The following is a 22011-nucleotide window of genomic DNA, read 5'->3' as shown; positions in this document are numbered from 1 at the left end:
GTGAGAAGTATGAGTGGCTAAGATGTAAGCGTTGCCTTCAGTGATATAAAACATACGGTAGTTATGGACATTTCCCCCCAGATTTGATGGATATCAAAGAATATATTTACAATAAAAACCATAAGCACACAATTTTCTAATAAAAGTTCCACCAGAAAGGTGCTAGAACAAGTATGTCTTCAAGGTAAGTTTACAAGGAAAAAGAGCAATAAATGTTTTTAATTCCTGGACAATTTAAAAATGATCCCTTCTGGGAAACGTGTGAATGATAAATCTATAGAAATGAGCATTGTCTTTTTAAGGAGCAGGGGAAGACAGGAAATCCATGCTGTTCCAATTGTCTATCGGGATCACTGGCGGGGTACACTCAGGACAGGTCACCAGTCCATCGCAGGGAAAAACACCTAAGTGCAATTTAGAGTTGCCAATAAAACTATAATGTTCAGGTTTTTGGACTGATGGAGGAAGCTAGAGTTCCCAAATAGAAGCAACACATACACAAGTAGATCATGCAAACTCCATGCAATAAACTGCAACACCAAGTAACCCAAGATCGGATCATTTAAGATGATATATGCTAGTGTTTTGATGTGTAGAATTTAAGAATAAATCCGTCTTTCATTACATTAGCAAAATCTTGCATTAAAATGTAAGCAGTCGAGAAAAAAAATCAATATGTAGCAATAAATGGTTTATCTGAATAAGCAGTTTAATGATCAGTTACAGATCAAGTTAGATCAAATTAAAACAACCATTTTCTTAGCTGATCACAATTTCTGCCCCTATTTTTAACTCTCAGTTTTGGTGCGTTTGTATTTTTTCTTGGTGTCATATTTCATGTAAGTATAATTTGAAATTAGAAACACCAGACAGATGACAGATAAACAGATAAATTGCTGTTTTTTGACTGTTTGCCTATATCAGCAGCTACGGCATGAAGAAGTTTAAAAGAACTGTAACTGGGACAAAAGAGGTGGGAGATAAACTATATATTTCCTTACACTGGTTTGAATGATAATGGGGATAAAAACCAACTTTAAATCTACAAAACTCACTTTAAAGAGATTCGTTTTTTTTTTTTTTTAATACAGTCCTGCAACAAAATAGATCTTTATGTCAATGAATGTGAAGGACTTTTTAAGATTCAACTTTAAAGAGTGGTCGCAACTCTTTAAATCTCTGCTCAAACCAACCAAGGAAATACAAATTACTCTGAAATAATTAAATTACCCTAAAATATCCCTTAAACTATCTTATCCGTACCTCCTCCACAGTATTACTTCGCTGAAAGAGATGCACAAGTGCAATAAGAGCACCTTCTTTAAGGCCACTTTCCAAGAAAATGTACCTAAACTACCTAAGCAGCATAATTCCCAAGTATTATGAAGGCAGACAAACAGCTCCATCTGCTGGTTTTACTTCAGATGTGCATCTACTTGTCGGTAAAGATGACTTTTTAATAGCATTCCTATTTAGTGGGAACCCTGACTTAAATAAACATCCTTTATGACTCTGTTATTGTTGGATACTCTGTACAGCGTGTTTGCAATACTTTCTAGTCTGCTGCTGAGAAGCATGTGGAGGCAACCAGTGTAAACGTGGGATACTGCCATGTGTAATTACAAGAATGAGAACTGTATAAGCTTATGTAAAAAACCTCACTCCATTATAATCATGTACTTTGTTATTTGTGATATATTGTAAGCAGAGTAATAAAGAAACCCTTTTGATGTAATATAAATGACAAATTGGTCTCTTTAAATGTGTTTTTATGCATAACAAAGATTTCTAACACAGACATTGCCATCCTCTTTTTAACGTTGTTTAATAAAAATCCGGATTTTAAAACTTCAGTTTCCCGATTTGCAAATACGCTTTTGTAAAAGTGTGAATGTCGTCAATGAAAAGCTGAACGGTGCGTTGATTAAATTCATCTGTCAGCTTCTCCCTGACAAACTCTGCACACCTGTCCTGTACTGTTTCCCTCCAGCACTGTTGAAACCTGCTTCTCATTTCTTCCTGGAGGCCTTCGCATACCTCTGAGCTGAAAGCATAAGTGAGAGAAAACACCTTTCCTTTTTCCAAATGTTCATCAAAGGTCCGGTTTTCCCCTAAAAGTAGGTCTGCTGCTTCAACGACTGCGTTCAGCTCATTTGTAAGAACTTTTTTCTCTCCTTCCTGTTTGGACTCAAGAATACTGTTCATGCTTTTGAAGTAACTCTTCTGGTGCTGCTTCTCCTCTGATGTTATCAAAGGAAAAATGAGTTTCTCAGATCCAAGCACACTTTTGGCGACAGAAAACATAGTTACACACAAAGGACTGAAACCGTCAATCTTATTAACTGAATCAATGTAGCTGTCATAGTCTGCACTTTGAGTAATCAATTCCACTTGTCTGTAATTTATGTCCTTGAACAGGTTTTCCTTGTTTCCTTTAAAGCCCCAACTTCTCATATAGCCTATACAAGTCTTCACTGCATACATGTTCCACCAGTCGTGAGCCTTCTGCACCAGGTTTAGCATACATGGCTTAGAGTTCCTTGCCAAACAAGGACTGTTCATTGTGAAAACATACACTGTCCAGTCTATAGGAACATTTTCTTCCTGCAGAAGCTCCTGGGTTTGTTTAATGATGATGTCCTCGCTGTGTTCTCCGCTGCTATAGTTAGGGTAATAAGGCCCATACAGTATGATCTCCTCCTGTTTCTCAATGACTGCCCACGAATGTTGCTTGTCTTCTATGCCATACTCCTCCATGATATCCTTGTGAAAGGAGAGAAACTTGTGATTGACTGAGTTGTCCAAGAAGATGTCATCTCGTTTGGTTTTGAGACACTCTAAAACTTTCTGAGCAGAACTGTTTGTGTCAGCCCAGAATAGAGTCAGCTCCCAAAGCCTTTTGGCAGCATCCAGGTGATTACTCTTCAACCTGTTTACACACCCTTTATGCAGCCAGGTGCCACAACCACTTGTCCTGAAAAACACAAGACAGCAATTTATGCAAAAATTGTGTCATTTAGCCTGAAGCTCTTTAAATAAGCTTCTTTTTTATTGTTTTATCTTTGAGAGAGCCATATTTCTGTTTTAATTAGCATAAAAGGTTGTCATAAACTCTGCATGTGTTCCTATCAATGTGTTCTTACTATGCTTGCAATCTTACTTGAAGTTACATAAACCCAATTGGTGACCCAAATGTCACCTAAGCTGTCACTTGAAAGATGGTTAAATCTGATATTTAACCAGTGGCTACGACAAAAAGATGATTTAATTCGGTTTCAAAATACAAAATGTGTGGAAGGCCAATGCTTACCCACCTACAGTCAATTTTCCTGGGCCAGGATAGAGGGCAGTCTCAGAACCAGATCCAACAATTTATAGCTAAAGCCTTATTTTTTGCTCACAAAACACATTTGTGAAGAAATATGTATATTTTACATTTAAGCAAATTAAAATCAATTCATATGATTATTTTCCTCCAATCTGTCCTGGCATTGTAGGTTGTTTTAGCTGGGAGGTACACTGCTTCAATAAAAAAATTATTCTGGCTTTAGAACCTGAGCTGCAAAATAAATGTTTCAAACTTAACATATTGAGGTCAAATTTAAAAATGTCAAACAAGCAGAAGCCTGTTAATATGATTAAGTGTGACTGCATTAATATAGGAAGCCAAAAGTGCCACCAATTCAAGATATTAAGAGGCAATATTTATATATATATATATATATATATATATATATATATATATATATATATATATATATATATATATATATATATATATATACAGTGGGGCAAAAAAGTATTTAGTCAGCCACCAATAGTGCAAGTTCTCCCACTCAAAAAGATGAGAGAGGCCGGTAATTTTCATCATAGATATACCTCAACTATGAGAGACAAAATGAGAAAAAAAAATCCAGAAAATCTGGATTATGGTGCAAAATATGGTGGAAAATAAGTATTTGGTCAGTTACAAACAAGCAAGATTCCTGGCTCTCACAGACCTGTAACTTCTTCTGTAAGAGACTCCTCTGTCCTCCACTCGTTACCTTCATTAATGGCACCTGTTTGAACCCGTTATCAGTATAAAAGACACCTGTCCACAACCTCAAACAGTCACACTCTAAACTCCACCATGGCCAAAACTAGAGAGCTGTCAAAGGACACCCGAAACAAAATTATAGACCTGCACCAGGCTGGGAAGTCTGAATCTGCAATAGGTAAACAGCTTGGTGTGAAGAAATCAACTGTGGGATCAATTATTAGAAAATGGAAAACATACAAGACCAGTGATAATCTTCCTCGATCTGGGGCTCCACGCAAGATCTCACCCCGTGGGGTCAAAATGATCACAAGAACGGTGAGTAAAAATCCCAGAACCACACGGGGGGACCTAGTGAATGACCTGCAGAGAGCTGGGACCAAAGTAACAAAGGCTACCATCAGTAACACACTACGCCGCCAGGGACTCAAATCCTGCAGTGCCAGACGTGTCCCCCTGCTTAAGCCAGTACATGTCAAGGCCCATCTCAAGTTTGCTAGAGAGCATTTGGATGATCCAGACGATGACTGGGAGAATATCATATGGTCAGATGAAACCAAAATAGAACTCTTTGGTAAAAACTCTACTCGTTGTGTTTGGAGGAGAGAGAATGCTGAGTTGCATCCAAAGAACACCATACCTGCAGTGAAGCATGGGGGTGGAAACATCATGCTTTGGGGCTGTTTTTCTGCTAAGGGACCAGGACGACTGATCCGTGTGAAGAAAAGAATGAATGGGGCCATGTATCGTCAAATTTTGAGTGAAAACCTCCTTCCATCAGCAAGGGCATTGAAGATGAAACGTGGCTGGGTCTTTCAGCATAACAATGATCCCAAACACACCGCCCGGGTAACGGAGTGGCTTCGTAAGAAGCATTTCAAGGTCCTGGAGTGGCCTAGCCAGTCTCCAGATCTCAACCCCATAGAAAATCTTTGGAGGGAGTTGAAAGTCCGTGTTGCCCAGCGACAGCCCCAGAACATCACTGCTCTAGAGGAGATCTGCATGGAGGAATGGGCCAAAATACCAGCAACAGTGTGTGGAAACCTTGTGAAGACTTACATAAAAACGTTTGATCTTTGTAATTGCCAACAAAGGGTATATAACAAAGTATTGAGATGAACTTTTGTTATTGACCAAATACTTATTTTCCACCATATTTTGCAAATAAATTCTTTAAAAATCAGACAATGTGATTTTCTGGATTTTTTTTTTCACATTTTGTCTCTCATAGTTGAGGTATATCTATGATGAAAATTACCGGCCTCTCTCATCTTTTTAAGTGGGAGAACTTGCACTATTGGTGGCTGACTAAATACTTTTTTGCCCCACTGTATATATACATATATAAAAAATAAAAAATATATTTCTATTCATAAATGTAAACATTTCAGTATGACCTGCAACAATCCTTGCATCAAATTAATAGAAAAAAAAATCTTTGTTAATGTTCATTTCATGTAATCATTAAATACATATATTTACTTTATGACCACATGCCAGTATCAACACAGTATCAACTATTTTATATCTCTCATTATAAATTCAAAAGAATTTTTTCCTACTGGAATGATCTGCAGCTGACTTTTTTATGAGCATGAGCACAGGAAGCCAAAAAATACATTAAAAAATTTGCTTTTTAGGCATTATTTGACCAAATATTTGGCTCATATTTTTATTAGATTTATCACTACTTTTGTTCCGATAATGCTGCAAGCAAATAACAGCTTTTTAAAGGAAATTTTAAAGAACCCATTGTTTTCACACTGATGACTTAAAACCATGAAAGAAGGAGTCCAAAAAATGAAACTGAAAATTTTCATAATGAAAAAAAGGGTTTGAGTGCAAACTGTTTTGTATTCTAACTATTGTAAAAATGTATACTTGTTGCAATGTTGTTGCTGTCCATGTAGACTCATGCAGGGCATTTGAAAAAAAAATTTTTTTCTCGAAAATATAAAAAAAATGACAGAAATAAAAACAATTTAAATTTTTTTTTTTTTATTATTATTTTTTTATATATAGGTTACTATCAACCCGTATTTTTATTTTTTGCAGAGTTTCATTTCTGGAATACGTTTTCTTTTATACCATCGCAAAGGATTTTCCTTGCTTGCAACAACAATAAAAAATATATATATTCGTACATAACCTCTTTGAGTGCTCAATAAAATATGAATGTAATGGTTGCGTACACATGTAAAACTATTTTATCTGTGGCCCAGACCAGACATTCAGCTGGCCTGGGCATATGCATTTGTCTGCCTTTGTTCCCATAAAATAAAAAGACATCTCACTGCTTTTAAACATTTATTATTAAAAACAGTGCAACTGATTGTTATCTAATTTTTATATAAACAGCTTTTCTGTTAAGGCTGTGAAAGCATGAAAACATTAGTTAAATAAAGTTGGGTCTCAATTAGAACCTTGTTTTCTTGTTCAAACCAGACAAGTCCACGAGAGCGCACTCTCCACAGATCATAATTTTGGTCCTCCTCCAGAACTGATGATAATGCTGCAGGAGTGCTAATTCGCCAGCCTTGCTATCGCTGCTACCGTTTATGTTTAACCATATGGGCTGATTCCAACAATAAGAGATTCCCCTGCAGGCACTCGATAAATGTTGCCGCTTGATATTACAAAACCGAATATCTTCAGAACAGCTCCAAATGACACAAAACCAATATCGGTGAGTAGAACATGATGTAATAACGTAAAATCAAGGGCCCAATGTGAAAAAAACAGTGTTCCCATTTAAATGTCAATACAAAGGCAATTACAAAAAAACTATATATGTCAAATACCAGGTTATGACTCATTCAGGAAAATTGAGCTTGCTTATCTTTCAAGTGAGATGAGAAGACACACCCTTGTCACTCAAGGTGTGGTTGTTATCAGTCACGCTATTCAGTGAGGGGGTTAGATACAATTACTTTTCAACATCTTCTTTTTAGACTAATTTGACCGTGATGAAGTGTAGTTTCCAGAGAAAGATTCATAGGAGGAGGATTTATTGGAAGTCACAAGGATAACACAACACATGTGTCTGGGTGTGCATGCTGTTGTTTTTATTACATTGTGGGGCCCATTTTCAGGGGGAAATTGCATGTTATGGGAACCTACTGCTCCTTGTGGGGCCTGATACCTGGACCCCACATGGGGAATTGCTTTTTATGGGTCAGGGGGTCATGTGTAAGATGTGTTAGGGTTAGGTCTGAACAAATAATGGTTAGCGTCAGGGCCATGTTTAGGCTGTAAAAATTAATGGAAGTCAATGGAAAGGCCGATCAAAGATAGTGAGAAAACTTTGTGTTGTGGTGTGTGTGTAGGTGTGTATGTGTGATAGAATAGAAAATCCCTTTATTGTCCCACGATGCAGAAATTGTGGTGTATACAGCATCAACGGTTGTAGTAGAAGTGGTTACACAATGTGCACCACATCTACACAATGGTTAGTTATTTAATAGTTGTCGTCTTGCTTGACAAGACGACAACTAGCTCTGTATGTAAAAAACTATGTGATGGAGTGATCTATCACCGGAATGCACCACTAGCACTGTGAAGCATGGTGAAGACTTCACTGTGTTAGAGTCAGGAACATCTTCGAGTTTATTTATAGAGGGATGGAGCTAACTACAGGACTACGGCAATAGAGACAATTCATAGTCTGCAAATTTAGAACATATTCATCTGGCCAGACTTTGTTAGTTTAAAGCTGAAGTCTGTAAGTTTTTAAAAATCACTTTTTTGTCATATTGGCTAAAACTGTCCCTATGCCCAGACAGCAGTACATGGGATATGTAACCTGTGAAAAAAACTGCTTCAACTGGTCCCGCATACTGACTGTATTTCAATCTGGAAAGAATAATTCGGGACGAGTCAAAACAACCAATCACAGCCAGAGGAGCTAAATACGCGCGTTCTGACCGACTCAACGCGCGTATTTAACACGCGTTTTCCTAATATGATAATGATGTCCTTCCTTCTTTTCCCACAGCCAATGCATTTGAACTGGTTGCATCCAATCTCTGATCAAGGCAGCCAGACCAAGAAAGTTCAGCACAGATCTGCTTTGTGGAAAACTGCACAGAGCTCAATGTTGCAGCATTGTCAAAATTCACTGAATTGCCGTTTCACAAAGCCTAATGTTAGGAATATATCCACTACATACACTTTGCTGTTATTTTGAATCCATTCCATGCCTATTTTCATGTAAAAACATTTTGCATCAACATTCATCGCCAACTAATGTTTTGTATGTACAGGTATTAGTAGGAATGTTTCATCAATCAATATTACCAAGAGGTGGCGTAGTAGGTTAAGTGACCGCCTTCAATGCATACCTTTTGCTTCGTGGCAGGTTCGAATCCGGCAGAGGCAGTCCGACTTTTCCCTTTATATTCTGTCTTGTCTCCAACCAAGCCCATTTATTTATTTATTTTTTTCTGAGAATATAATCATAAATGTAGCCTACTTCACTGTTTTTGACCCATCGCCATGCATTCTGTCATGTAAAAACTTTTTATATTGTACTAATAAAATGACAATAAAGGGGACACTTGTCTTCCAGAAAATTTGCTGGTCTGACTTGTTTTCTGTATATTTTCCTGCATATCATCAACCTTTTCCCACAATGCTTTATACAGCAAAAACTATGCTCCCCATAGCTCATGTTCTCTGTCTCCTACATATATATATATATATATATATATATATATATATATATATATATATATATATATATATATATATATATATATATATATATATATAACCACGTCACATAAATGTTCTTTCAGTCTGCAGATGGCGCCATATAACGAGTAGGCAGAGCAGCAAACAGGTGTTTGCACCAAAGCTGGGGAACAATATAGGCAAGGTGTGTCTCTTTTTCAAGAGAGAACTGGATCCTGGATTCTTTCATCTTTTTTATTTATTATGAACTATTATATATTTCCCACTACCTTTGACCACTAGTCAATACCTTTACTTATGTGTACTAGAACAAGATCCAAATGTGCAAGAGTTTAATTACATTTTCATTGTGGAGTAGGAGACAAGGTATGGGTGCAGCACCTTCCATTGGGGGTGTATCCAGAAAACAGGTACTACGTTATTTAGATGTTACATTTAATTTTAACAGCAGTTGTTCCGTGGCTGCAGAAAGCATTATGAGCTTGGGAAAAGTTTAGCGATATGCAGGAAACATACAGAAAACAAGTCAGACAGACACATTTTCTGGAGGACAAGTGGCCCCTTTAATGTCATTTTATTAGCACTATGTAAAAAGTTGTTACATGACAGAATGCATGGCGATGGATCAAAAACAACAGAGAAGTGGGCTACATATATGGATTATATTCTTGGTTAGAGGCAAGAGAGAATATCAAAGGCATAGGTTTGATTTCAGCTTTGGTAGGGACACTATTGTTCTTCAGTTTCATTGGTCTAATGTCATTGGTCCTTTGCAAAAATATGCATGCTCTTTTTTTTATGCTTAATGTGAGCATCAGGCTTTGATGTGTTTAAAGAGAACAGCATAATTTCTTCCTAGATTAATACAAATCTTATAAGCACTACACTCACTAGATGCTTTTTAGCAATGTTTGAAGCATCACTGGCTCTGATCAATGTGCAATTACGACTTCTTTCCACTTTGAAAATGTTTGCATTTAAACTTACCAGCCACTAAGACAGAAGGTAAATATGGTCCTATTTAACCAAATATAGTCTAAATATGCCTGTTATATGTTGACGTATCATGGGTTTTCTTTTGAAGATATATAATTGTGTAGAGGTAAACAGGTGAAACCCACTCTTATTTTTTTATCCAATATGCTCTCTCTCTGTCATGCAAAATAATACATTCAAGGGACGGCAAATAAATTTATTGTATTTACATGAGCACTGGAACTATAAGAGGAACTCACACTGAGCATTTTGAAATATTAACTTCACTTCTTTTTCTCTTTCTTTTGTTTTTCTTTTGTTTTTACTATGGACCTCTTTTGTGTCTGAAATAAAGATATCATTCATCATTCATTCATTATACAAGTTGTACATCTGGGCTGTAGTTACTCTATGTAGCCCATTTCATAATTTTTTTTCTATGGCTAAAACAATTAATCATATCTATCAATAATTTAAATAATTGTCAACTGATTTAGTAATTGATTAATAATTAACTGGAGTATAGAGCCACTAAAATGTGCCTTTAGCCAATAGAGCGACCCACTTAGAGCAGGAATTATACCAAGATTATGAAAAAATATGTAAACATTTTGCATTTAAGACAAAAAAACTTTTAGTCTGTCAATATTCTCCATCCAGAACTCCTCAAGAGGAAACGTTTCTGTTTCACCTGGGGTCATTTCGTAAAAAAATCTACTTTAAGGAACCTTTGGGTGATCTGATTATTAATCAATTCATCAAAAAATTAATCAACAGATTAATCAATTTGCAGAATAATCATTAATTTCAACTCTTATTTTATGATAGCATTCCAAACACATTTTTTCCATCATGCAGCACTGAAGGGCAGCTGCTTCACCCTGAGGCTGCCCTGCATCATTATATCTGTTTCCTACAATCATATAATGTTTCTATTCTACAAGTGCGTCTATAATAGTAAAGGATTAAATGTAACAACCTTTTATCATCATCCTATATTGCTTGCTGTTTAAATAGCTCCTTATGTCTATTTTCTTTTTTAGTGGCATCATCTATAAACACAACACTAAGAATCAGCCTAAGTTTATTCAAATATAAAATCACTTTTAACAATTATAAAAGACAATATAACACTATCTTATCTGTAATGTAATAGTATCCAAAATAAACAGCCAGATTGAAGCATTATTTACCAGACATTAATGTACTAATTTACTTATGGACCATGTGGAAATCTAGAAAAATAGAATCAGTGTAAATAGAGTTCCTCTGTTTGTCTTTATCCTATTTCTAGAAGTAGAATCAATTAAATAGAACTATTTTTATGTGGAAAACAAAAAAATAGAAGAACGTCAGCATCCTTCTCGTGTTGTTATGTTCTACAAAATAAATTAACAGCTTTTATATACACCTGAACTGCCGTCAGAAAACAGTAATAGAAAAGAAATATTGGTGAAAGGGAATCAGAAATGTAGATAGATTACAGACTGCTCATTTCAACAGCAGTTTTCAGAACTCCTGTCTGACTCAGAATATTTTGTTTTATAAAAGAAATCCTAACTTTGGTTACTTTTATTTCAAAAATCCAAACTATCTCCTGCTTCTTCACAGAACTGCAGTCAGAAGCTTTCGCCTGTTTTAGCCTAGAATAAGAGTGGGTTTTACCTCTTTACCTCTGCACAATTATATTTCTTCAAAAGAAAACCCATGATACGTCAACATATAACAGGCATATTTAGACTATATTTGGTTAAATAGGACCATATTTACCTTCTGTCTTAGTGGCTGGTAAGTTTAAATGCAAACATTTTCAAAGTGGAAAAAAGTCCTTATTGCACATTGATCAGAGCCAGTGATGCTTCAAACATTGCTAAATAGCATCTAGTGAGTGTAGTGCTTATAAGATTTGTATTAATCTAGGAAGAAATTATGCTGTTCTCTTTAAACACATCAAAGCCTGATGCTCACATTAAGCATAAAAAAAAGAGCATGCTTATTTTTGCAAAGGACCAATGACATTAGACCAATGAAACAGAAGACCAATAGTGTCCCTACCAAAGCTGAAATCAAACCTATGCCTTTGATATTCTCTCTTGCCTCTAACCAAGAATATAATCCATATATGTAGCCCACTTCTCTGTTGTTTTTGATCCATCGCCATGCATTCTGTCATGTAACAACTTTTTACATAGTGCTAATAAAATGACATTAAAGGGGCCACTTGTCCTCCAGAAAATGTGTCTGTCTGACTTGTTTTCTGTATGTTTCCTGCATATCGCTAACCTTTTCCCAAGCTCATAATGCTTTCTGCAGCCACGGAACAACTGCTGTTAAAATTAAATGTAACATCTAAATAACGTAGTACCTGTTTTCTGGATACACCCCCAATGGAAGGTGCTGCACCCATACCTTGTCTCCTACTCCACAATGAAAATGTAATTAGACTCTTGCACATTTGGATCTTGTTCTAGTACACATAAGTAAAGGTATTGACTAGTGGTCAAAGGTAGTGGGAAATATATAATAGTTCATAATAAATAAAAAAAGATAGAAAAAATCCAGTATCCAGTTATCTCTTGAAAAAGAGACACACCTTGCCTATATTGTTCCCCAGCTTTGGTGCAAACACCTGTTTGCTGCTCTGCCAGTAGCCTAGTCGTTATATGGCGCCATCTGCAGACTGAAAGAACATTTATGTGACGTGGTTAATATATATATATATATATATATATATATATATATATATATATATATATATATATATATATATATATATATATATATATATATATATATATATATATGTAGGAGACAGAGAACATGAGCTATGGGGATCATCAAACCTCCACTGGCTCAACTAAGCAAGTTTTTTGTCATTGCATTAATAACACTTTTAATAAGAAATGTTCCTGTTAATTTAATTTTAACAGCAGTTGCTCCATGGCTGTATAAAGCATTATGGGAAAAGGTTGATGATATGCAGGAAAATATACAGAAAACAAGTCAGACCAGCAAATTTTCTGAAGACAAGTGTCCCCTTTATTGTCATTTTATTAGTACAATATAAAAAGTTTTTACATGACAGAATGCATGGCGATGGGTCAAAAACAGTGAAGTAGGCTACATTTATGATTATATTCTCAGAAAAAAATAAATAAATAAATGGGCTTGGTTGGAGACAAGACAGAATATAAAGGGAAAAGTCGGACTGCCTCTGCCGGATTCGAACCTGCCACGAAGCAAAAGGTATGCATTGAAGGCGGTCACTTAACCTACTACGCCACCTCTTGGTAATATTGATTGATGAAACATTCCTACTAATACCTGTACATACAAAACATTAGTTGGCGATGCATGTTGATGCAAAATGTTTTTACATGAAAATAGGCATGGAATGGATTCAAAATAACAGCAAAGTGTATGTAGTGGATATATTCCTAACATTAGGCTTTGTGAAACGGCAATTCAGTGAATTTTGACAATGCTGCAACATTGAGCTCTGTGCAGTTTTCCACAAAGCAGATCTGTGCTGAACTTTCTTGGTCTGGCTGCCTTGATCAGAGATTGGATGCAACCAGTTCAAATGCATTGGCTGTGGGAAAAGAAGGAAGGACATCATTATCATATTAGGAAAACGCGCGTTAAATACGCGCGTTGTGACCGACACAACGCGCGTATTTAACGCGCGTTCTGACCGACACAACGCGCGTATTCAACGCGCGTCTTGCGGTACTATCATGACGCGCGTAAAAGGCGGCGCTTGTTGGTAAAAGACGGCGTAAAAAGCGGCGTAATCTCGGGAGAACGCGCGTTTTTTGCGGGTTAACTTCAATCTTAACGCGACAATTCAATGCGAAATGTGACCTTCTTGGCTTGCCATAGTTCACACTCCATATCGCGTACGCAGCTTGGATGCCGCGCAGATGCTGTGAGAGGGGTGGAGCTTGGAGGTGGGGCATGAGTGAAGCAGAGAGGGTGGGGGAGTGGAGTGAAACCTGTTTTTCTTCAAATTTTCAGTCGAAGTCTGCTCTCTTCTCAATGTTACAGACTGCAGCTTTAAGGCTGGATTGCAGTAATTCTTTACTATCAGGAAATCCACAAAATGCAGTTTAAAAAAACTGTATCTGATCCAAATGCAACAACCAAAGTTCTGCTGAAAATGAAAAAGAGAGATCACACTCCTTATTTTTGCTTCCCTTCATTGGCTCCCTGTTAAATCCAGAAGAGAATTTTAGTTACAGTGGCTCAGATAATCCTAAACTGTCTCTGTTGTCTTGCTGCTTTAGACTTAGGCAACTGGAGGACATAGGGACCACTATTCATTAATCTACTTCCTTTCACTTTTATTTTTCCATTTTCTTCAAACTTTATATTCTCTATGTTTTGTTTATTTTCTTTTTTTTCCATCATAGCAGTTACTGCTGCCCTGGTGCTCTGTTTACCTATTACAGGGAGGCATCAGTTGGGCTGCTATCATAAACAACTAAATGTTATAGATGATAAACATTGGTCTGTTTTTCTGTGCATAGTCCTGTTTCTCTCCCAGACAGTTATGGGCTCCGCCTAATTAAGTTACAGCATATAACTGTATAAATGTGTTGATCCATCCTCTGTCTGTCTCAGATATACTGTATATAAATGACAGTTCATTTTTGCTAAAACTTTTTTGTCTTTACTTCAGATAAATGGACAGCTCTGCCACCATAACTATGGCTGCAGACCTTATAGAAAGATTGAACTGTAAGATATATCTATTCTCCCCATGCACAACATTTCAAATCTGCATTGCTACCCATATATTATATCATTTAAGAGTTGACTTCATTTTTGTTGCTATATTTAGCTGCATATATTCTCATTGCCTCAGTGAGCACAATATTGAATATTTAATAAATGCTGACTAAGTTATTGGCAGTTTTAATGTTTTAGCTTTCATGCTAATACGACATTTGATTTGGCCAACATTACATTTAGTTAAGTACATATTTTGCTATATATGTATACAGTGTATAGATTTAGGAGTAATCAGCATTCATCTTAAGCCTCTGTCACCACTGCTGGATGGCCTTTTGACAACAGAACACTGTTTCAAGCCTTCAATGTTTGTCTCACGGCATTCTTTTAGACATTAAAAGCCTAAAGCAGTGTGAAAATGTGTGGGAATTCCTGCAGAGTGCAGCTTATGAAATTCCAGGATAGGATTCTGAAACTGGAAAACTTTCTTCAGACTAGAATAGGCCTACTTTTGAGTGAAGCTAACAGCCTCAAGGACAGCTTGTTACTACCAGTTTGACACCTGACCTGTTCATTTTCTCAGTAGTCTTTGTGCATTGTTTGAATGACACTCATTTAAACTGTTCCTTGGTATTATAGTATATGTATTAAATTTAAATACATTTAAAGGTGGTTCAAAGATTCCAGTATTGTGTTTATTGCATAATACATGCTATGCACAACTAAATCTAGCAGTAAAATATTTATTTGTGGTAAACAGCTCAGGGAAGACATACTGAATGCTATTAGGGGCCACCAACATCAGTTCACAGTTACGAACTTGTTGAGACAGAAGCGCAATGGTTGAATATCACACATGCTCGTTCAATATGTGTCTTTCACTGCATGGCTGACTATGCCCTCAATACTTTATAAACTACATGTTCCTGATTAACATCATTAGCCTAGTGAAAAAAAAAAAAAAAAAAAGATTTTTCCTAGCTATCAGGACTTTATTTTTCTCCAGTTCATAAGAGGTAAAGAAAAACTTTTTTTAATTTCTACCAAAGTATTCCCTGAATTATATCCAGAGTAAATATTTCATTGCTATTTTTTTTTGGGGGGGGGGGGGAATAAAGACCCAGATAAAAAGGCACATAGATTTTTGAAAATGTCATGCGAATTGTTCCTGCTGCTATCTATTCAAATAAGATGTAAATGTTTCCTTGCATTTTCCTGAAAATGTTTTCTCTTTTCCTTTAAAATATGTCGACATTGTAGTTAACATTCTTATTTTAATCAAGGTCTGGATTGTCATGTCATTATCCAGCAGTTTTGGAGGTTCTCTGCGTATTTTTTTTTCTTTCAGACTTCGTCCAGATAGGAATAAGAATAGATGTCATGGTTGAAACAGTTTTATTTAAATATGAAATACAAAAGTATACGCAGGCCTATGTATTTATAGTATACAAATACACACACACACACACACACACACATATCTATACATGTTTGGTTTATATGTTTGTTTTATAATATGGTTGAATTATCTGAGGTATTGGACAATTTAACAAGCATTTAAAAAGAATACTAAACAAATATATGTAGCTGGTAAAACAATAGACATGAAAATGTAGACGCCTCATTGAACACTGAATAGTAGAACAGGATTAGGGCCACTGAAAAAAAAAGTTAACTGATTTTTACATTTTATTTCAGTATAATAAGACAAAAGTTAGAATTCTGAGTTTAATCTCAGAAACCTGGATTAAGATTAAAGTCAGACTTCTGAGAAAAAAGTCATAATTCTGAGGAAAAAAAGTCATAATTCTGAGAAAAAGTCAGAACTCTGAGATTAAAGTCAGACTTCTGAGAAAAAAGTCATAATTCTGAGAAAAAGTCAGTTTTGAGAAAAAAGTCATAATTCTGAGAAAAAAGTCAGAATTCTGAGATTAAAGTCAGTTTTGAGAAAAAAGTCTCATATTAAACTTGAATAAAAACTAAAAATCAGTTAACTTTTTTTTTTTTAGTGGCCCTAATCCTCTTCCTAGAACAGCATAACCAGGTCGCTGCCATATCGGTCTGCACCAGGTGACGTCGATGTTTACCTCGGGCGCGGTGCATCGTGGGAAAACCACCATATTAGGTGGAAAGTCCAGATAATACACACGCGGCTGTTCTTTCGGCACAATTATTTACCAGAAATGACACGATCGTATTGTGTGAGAGGCTGCCAGTCCCGGTGTCGTGCCAAGGTAGTTATCCCTGCGAAAATTTGTATCCCCTCGTCGGGAGCGCGCACGGAGGAGGAAGAACAACCCGACTTAACTCCGCTTCAATTCCAACGTGCAGAACTTGAAATTTGAAAGGTTTTATGTGTATGAAAGTTGAGCTTTACTGTTTTATTCTTTACTTCACATGTTATAGCAGAATATCGCCAGTGATATTGATCTAAAACTAATAATATAACACAAACGTTTGCATGAAAGCTGGTCGCTGACAGCAGTGTCTACTCCTTCCTCTGAAAGCAAACAGATCCTTGTTCTTTTCCACACGTTCCTTAAAAAAATCTCTCATTGTTTCACAGTATCCAAATGTTCTCATGCCATTGAAAACAGTTGTAAACCATATACTTGTAATAAAAATGAAATAGAAAATGGAGTGCACGTGTAATCATTAAAGACTATGCAGAAGGAAAATAATTTTTTCCTGGTTGAAATTGAGTACTTAAATCTATATTTGTGTTTATAGTAACGTACAATTTAATTATGTTGTACTATCCTTGATAAACAGTTTGTCTTCTAACATCAGCCATTTTATTTCATCCCATTTTGCCAGAACTGGCAATATGGGATGAAATAAAACCTGCTGTAATCTGTTCCCCCTGTCTAAATCAGGCAAAAAAGGCCCCGGCTTTTTCATTTTTGGCTTAAAAATATCTTTTATGACGACAACTAACTCCTGAAACTTTGGATGTGATTGACCTTTATTTCTTAAAGTTATAAGGGGGGAACAAATTATAGCAGGCCACCTGCTATAATCTGTTCCCCCTGTCTAAATCAGGCAAAAAAGGTCCCAGCTTTTTCATTTTTGGCTTTTAAACATCTTTTATGATGACAACTAACTCCTGAAACTTTGGAGTTGATTGACCTTTATTTCTTAAAGTTATAAGGGGGGAACAAATTATAGCAGGCCACCTGCTATAATCTGTTCCCCCTGTCTAAATCAGGCAAAAAAGGTCCCAGCTTTTTCATTTTTGGCTTTTAAACATCTTTTATGATGACAACTAACTCCTGAAACTTTGGAGTTGATTGACCTTTATTTCTTAAAGTTATAAGGGGGGAACAAATTATAGCAGGCCACCTGCTATAATCTGTTCCCCCTGTCTAAATCAGGCAAAAAAGGCCCCAGCTTTTTCATTTTTGGCTTAAAAATATCTTTTATGATGACAACTAACTCCTGAAACTTTGGAGTTGATTGACCTTTATTTCTTAAAGTTATAAGGGGGGAACAAATTATAGCAGGCCACCTGCTATAATCTGTTCCCCCCTGTCTAAATCAGGCAAAAAAGGTCCCAGCTTTTTCATTTTTGGCTTATAAGCATCTTTTATGATGCAAAAAAATTAAAAAGCTGGGACCTTTTTGGCCTGATTTAGACAGGGGGGAACAGATTACAGCAGGTGGCCTGCTATAATTTGTTCCACCCTTATAACTTTAAGAAATAAAGGTCAATCACATCCAAAGTTTCAGGAATAAATTGTCATCATAAAAGATGCTTATAAGCCAAAATTGAAAAAGCCGGGGCCTTTTTTTGCCTGATTTAGACAGGGGGAACAGATTACAGCAGGTTTTATTTCATCCCATATTGCCAATTGTGGCAAAATAGGATGAAATAAAACGGCTGTTAGAAGACAAACTGTTTATTAAGGATAGTACAACATAGATAAATTGTACGTTACTATAAACACAAATATAGATTTAAGTACTAAATTTCAACCAGGAAAAAAATATTTCCTTCTGCATATAGTCTTTAATGATTACACGTGCACTCCATTTTCTATTTCATTTTTATTACAAGTATATGGTTTACAAGAGTTTTCAATGGGATGAGAACATTTGGACACTGTGAAACAATGAGATATTTTTTAATGAACGTGTGGAAAAGAACAAGGATCTGTTTGCTTTCAGAGGGAGGAGTAGACACTGCTGTCAGCGACCAGCTTTCAAGCAAACGTTTGTGTTTTATAATCAGTTTTAAATCAATATCACTGGCGATATTCTGCTATAACACGTGAAGTAAAGAATAAAACAGTAAAGCTCAACTTTCATACACATAAAACCTTTCAAATTTCAAGTTCTGCACGTTGGAATTGAAGCGGAGTTAAGTCGGGTTGTTCTTCCTACTCCGTGCGCGCTCCCGACGAGGGGATACAAATTTTCGCAGGGATAACTACCTTGGCACGACACCTGTCCGGTAATTTCGCATTCTGCTTACTTTTTTCCATATAGTCAGAGAAACAAACTCAATCCTTTAGTCCTTCGTTTAGCTATGCTGCGGTTGTTTACACTACGCCTTTTCCACCAAAAATGGCGTCTTAGCAACAAATGTCACGTGACTGGCGGAGACCGATTAGAGGAGTCAGAAAGCAGTGAGGGTAAAATATCTGTGTGCTGCCTGGAGTTTTCCAAATCGTCTGGGTGTCTAAATCCAACTTTATCAGGATTATCTTCAACAGGTAAGATGTCAAATCCTTTTGATTGTGTTTGATCCAAAGTCTTTTAATTAAAATGCATTTTATGATGGTGTATTATGAAAAAAAAGTGAAATAAATCCAACATAAAAGTAGTTTTGCAAGGATCATAACTTAAATTTCTAACGTGGCTTTTTGTTATATCAGTCCCCCTCTAGCTACTTCTTCGATACTTCCTGAAGTGAGAGTTTCATAAAGCATCTTTTCCTGACAAAAAGCCAATAAACAACCACACGGTGAACCAAACACATAAACAGCGTACTTACATCGCACTGTCCTGATGCGCATCGGAGTCCATAAAGCGTTTTCTATGGAGAGGAATCTGATCGTCGCATAATAACAGATGCCGCTTACGACCAACCCTGGATGAAAACGCACACTTTCAATGAACAAAACTTTCAATAAATCAACATGTTACAAAAAATTAGGAGGTATAACCAACTTTTTTTCATAAACACAATTGTTTACTCACATGGGATAATCCATGCTGCCTCTTTTTCAGCAGAAGCTGCAGTAGCAGTCCCGCTTTCTCAGCACTTCTACTAAATAAAGTGAAATTAATGCGTTCTGACAGTTTGAACTGGAGTGAAGTTTGTTTCTGGCAGCAGGAGCTCCGCCTCTAAAAAACCTCCAGTGTGCCTTTCATGTCAGGGACTTTTCCCCGGGGCGCAGTATGGGTGGCTGGGAGGAGTTAGGGCGGTTCTAGACAAGAGCCAACGGGGGCCAGTACCCCTGTAGATCAGGTCCTGGCCCCTGTACTGAAGACATATTACTCAAAGAAATTCTAATGATGATATGCCCTGGAACAGACATGGTTACTGATAGGTTCTTTGAATCTATTTCCTTTTTTTCTTTACAAATTCTGTTTTACTGATTATTTAAAAGCAATAATGTTTTTTTTTTTCAATACAAATAAAAAAACTCTAATTTTTACAGCAGAATGTATCTGTTTTTCTTGAGTTCTAATCCAGATTTGATAGAAAACAGTAATTTTAACTTAAATTAAGTAAAAAAATATGTAAAATTCCTAAATTATGAATGTATTTCGACCTAATAAGACAGAATTTTAATTAAATCTAATTGAATAGAAATGTCTTCGTGCAGCTATATAAATATATTTTAATCTCTTGCCCTGTTTTTATTTCACACTTTTCTGTTCCCCCATGAAAACACGCCGGCCCCCTCCTGGCCCCCTGGTACGTTTGGTCTAGAACCACCACTGGTGAGGGGGGCCCCAAAAGAAGAAGAAAAGACTTGTCCTGCTATACTTTTCAAATATAAAATGGAAATCCCATAATGAAATAAAATATTTTTGTGTTCTCCCTAATTTTTAAGCAGCAAATAACGAAACAAAGCATGAATATATTGACAAGTCCTGCAGCGCATTAGTTCTCCGCATCTGTCACCCAGGGGCGGAGCTAAATGGGGGGCCAGGGGTGGCCTTAGCCAATCATCGGCCACCCCTACCATTTTTTCTCCTCTGATACAGATAGTGGCAGCAGTAATACTCTCAAGTGGAATATGCATCTTAATTTTTCATATATTACTTACTATTTTTTTCATGTATTCATAATTTCTTGACAACAAAAACACTGTGATTAATTATACACATCAGTATACAAACATCAAAGATGATAAGTGCAGAATTCATGCTCTTTTATGGGGTAAAGAGAAATTATCTGTCTCTGCAAGTCACCCAGGGGTCTTCAGTGAAATCATAGATAAATAACTATTTGAATAAAAACGTAGTAAATAATCAGTTTATGTCGATATTTGTACTTGTAAATATCAACATAAATTTTCTGGCTACGCCTCTGCTGTCACCAGCAGTTTGCTACCGGAACTGAAGTGCGTCATTTTAAGTTGTCATAACGAATGAAACAAATCAATGCATCTTTATAGCAGTTTAAAAGCTTACAAACTTTTGTTTTTGGGCAGGGCCCAATATCAATGTCTTTCATGGGGCCCCAAATTTCTGGTGGCGCACCAACTAACAGGGAAATGTTTTTGTTACCGTACATGTCATAATGATGAATGATTTCATGTGAAAAGTTGGCTGGAGTACAGCTTTAGTCCTGGAGGCAAATCCCTCATCTGAAGATTGTACCTGCAGGTCTGCTCTAATTAAAGTGGTTTTTGCAAAAGAAAAATGTCCTGATATAGCAATCCTGAGCTTTACTTGCTGTTATTTTTTAGCTACCTAATAATAATCCACCATTCCTTCTGTTAGAACTAGCCTAAGTGATGACAGATTAAAAAAGACATAATAAACAGTTCAGGGGTGATTTTTGACACTGATACCAAAAAGTGAAACCGTAAGCCTTTTTTTTTTCTTTTTCCAAGTCTGATTATATAAAGAAAACATCTTAGGGGTAAAACTGACACACAGTGTTACAAAGAAAACAGGTTATGATAAAACCAATTACTTTCATTAAATTTGCTTCCTAATGACATGCTACACGGTTTCAGTGTAATGAAGAAGCATGTACAGACTAAGCCTTTAGAGAGAATATCAGTTTAAATAAACATATGCTGAGAAACATGTTAGACTGGATCTACTGTGCTTCACAGCTTTCTAGAATATTGGATCATCCTCTGTATTTTATTGTCGCTAGTCATGCAATCATAAAGCAAAATGACACATTAATCTTTGATTAAAAAGTCCCCAAAGACAGTTTGATTACTTTAGTTGCAGAGAGAGAGTAAATTTCCTTTTGCATTAATGCATTTAGATCACAGTGTACTCAAAGACCTTTTCTGCAATTCTATGTTGCAGTAATTTTCCTTTAACAGGATTTGCAAACATTGCAATCCAGTCTTAATTCCTTTTATGTTATTTTT

The 22011-nt window shown here is 36.2% G+C and overlaps 1 protein-coding gene across 1 annotated transcript; it reads right to left on the bottom strand.

Annotated features, from left to right (window-relative positions):
* Positions 1 to 906: 906 nt before the first annotated feature.
* Positions 907 to 19800, bottom strand: LOC119785057. The gene is made up of 3 exons (XM_038287444.1): positions 19643 to 19800; positions 19437 to 19532; positions 907 to 2974 (listed from the first exon to the last, which is right to left on the bottom strand). Exons 1-3 carry the CDS (start codon positions 19654 to 19656, stop codon positions 1843 to 1845), a joined length of 1242 nt encoding a protein of 413 aa, XP_038143372.1. The 5' UTR covers positions 19657 to 19800; the 3' UTR covers positions 907 to 1842.
* Positions 19801 to 22011: the final 2211 nt, after the last annotated feature.

The sequence above is a fragment of the Cyprinodon tularosa genome, unplaced genomic scaffold, assembly GCF_016077235.1.
Source record: "Cyprinodon tularosa strain WSP-4 unplaced genomic scaffold, ASM1607723v1 ctg24, whole genome shotgun sequence".
In the NCBI taxonomy this organism is placed as follows: Eukaryota; Metazoa; Chordata; class Actinopteri; order Cyprinodontiformes; family Cyprinodontidae; genus Cyprinodon; species Cyprinodon tularosa.
This window is presented reverse-complemented; position numbering and strand designations above follow the sequence as displayed.

Excerpts from the sequence above, each read along its gene's own strand:
- LOC119785057 (XM_038287444.1), bottom strand. Across the intron at positions 2,975-19,436 it reads GCGCATCAGGACAGTGCGAT|GACAAGTGGTTGTGGCACCT; the intron begins GTAAGTACGCTG and ends TGTGTTTTTCAG.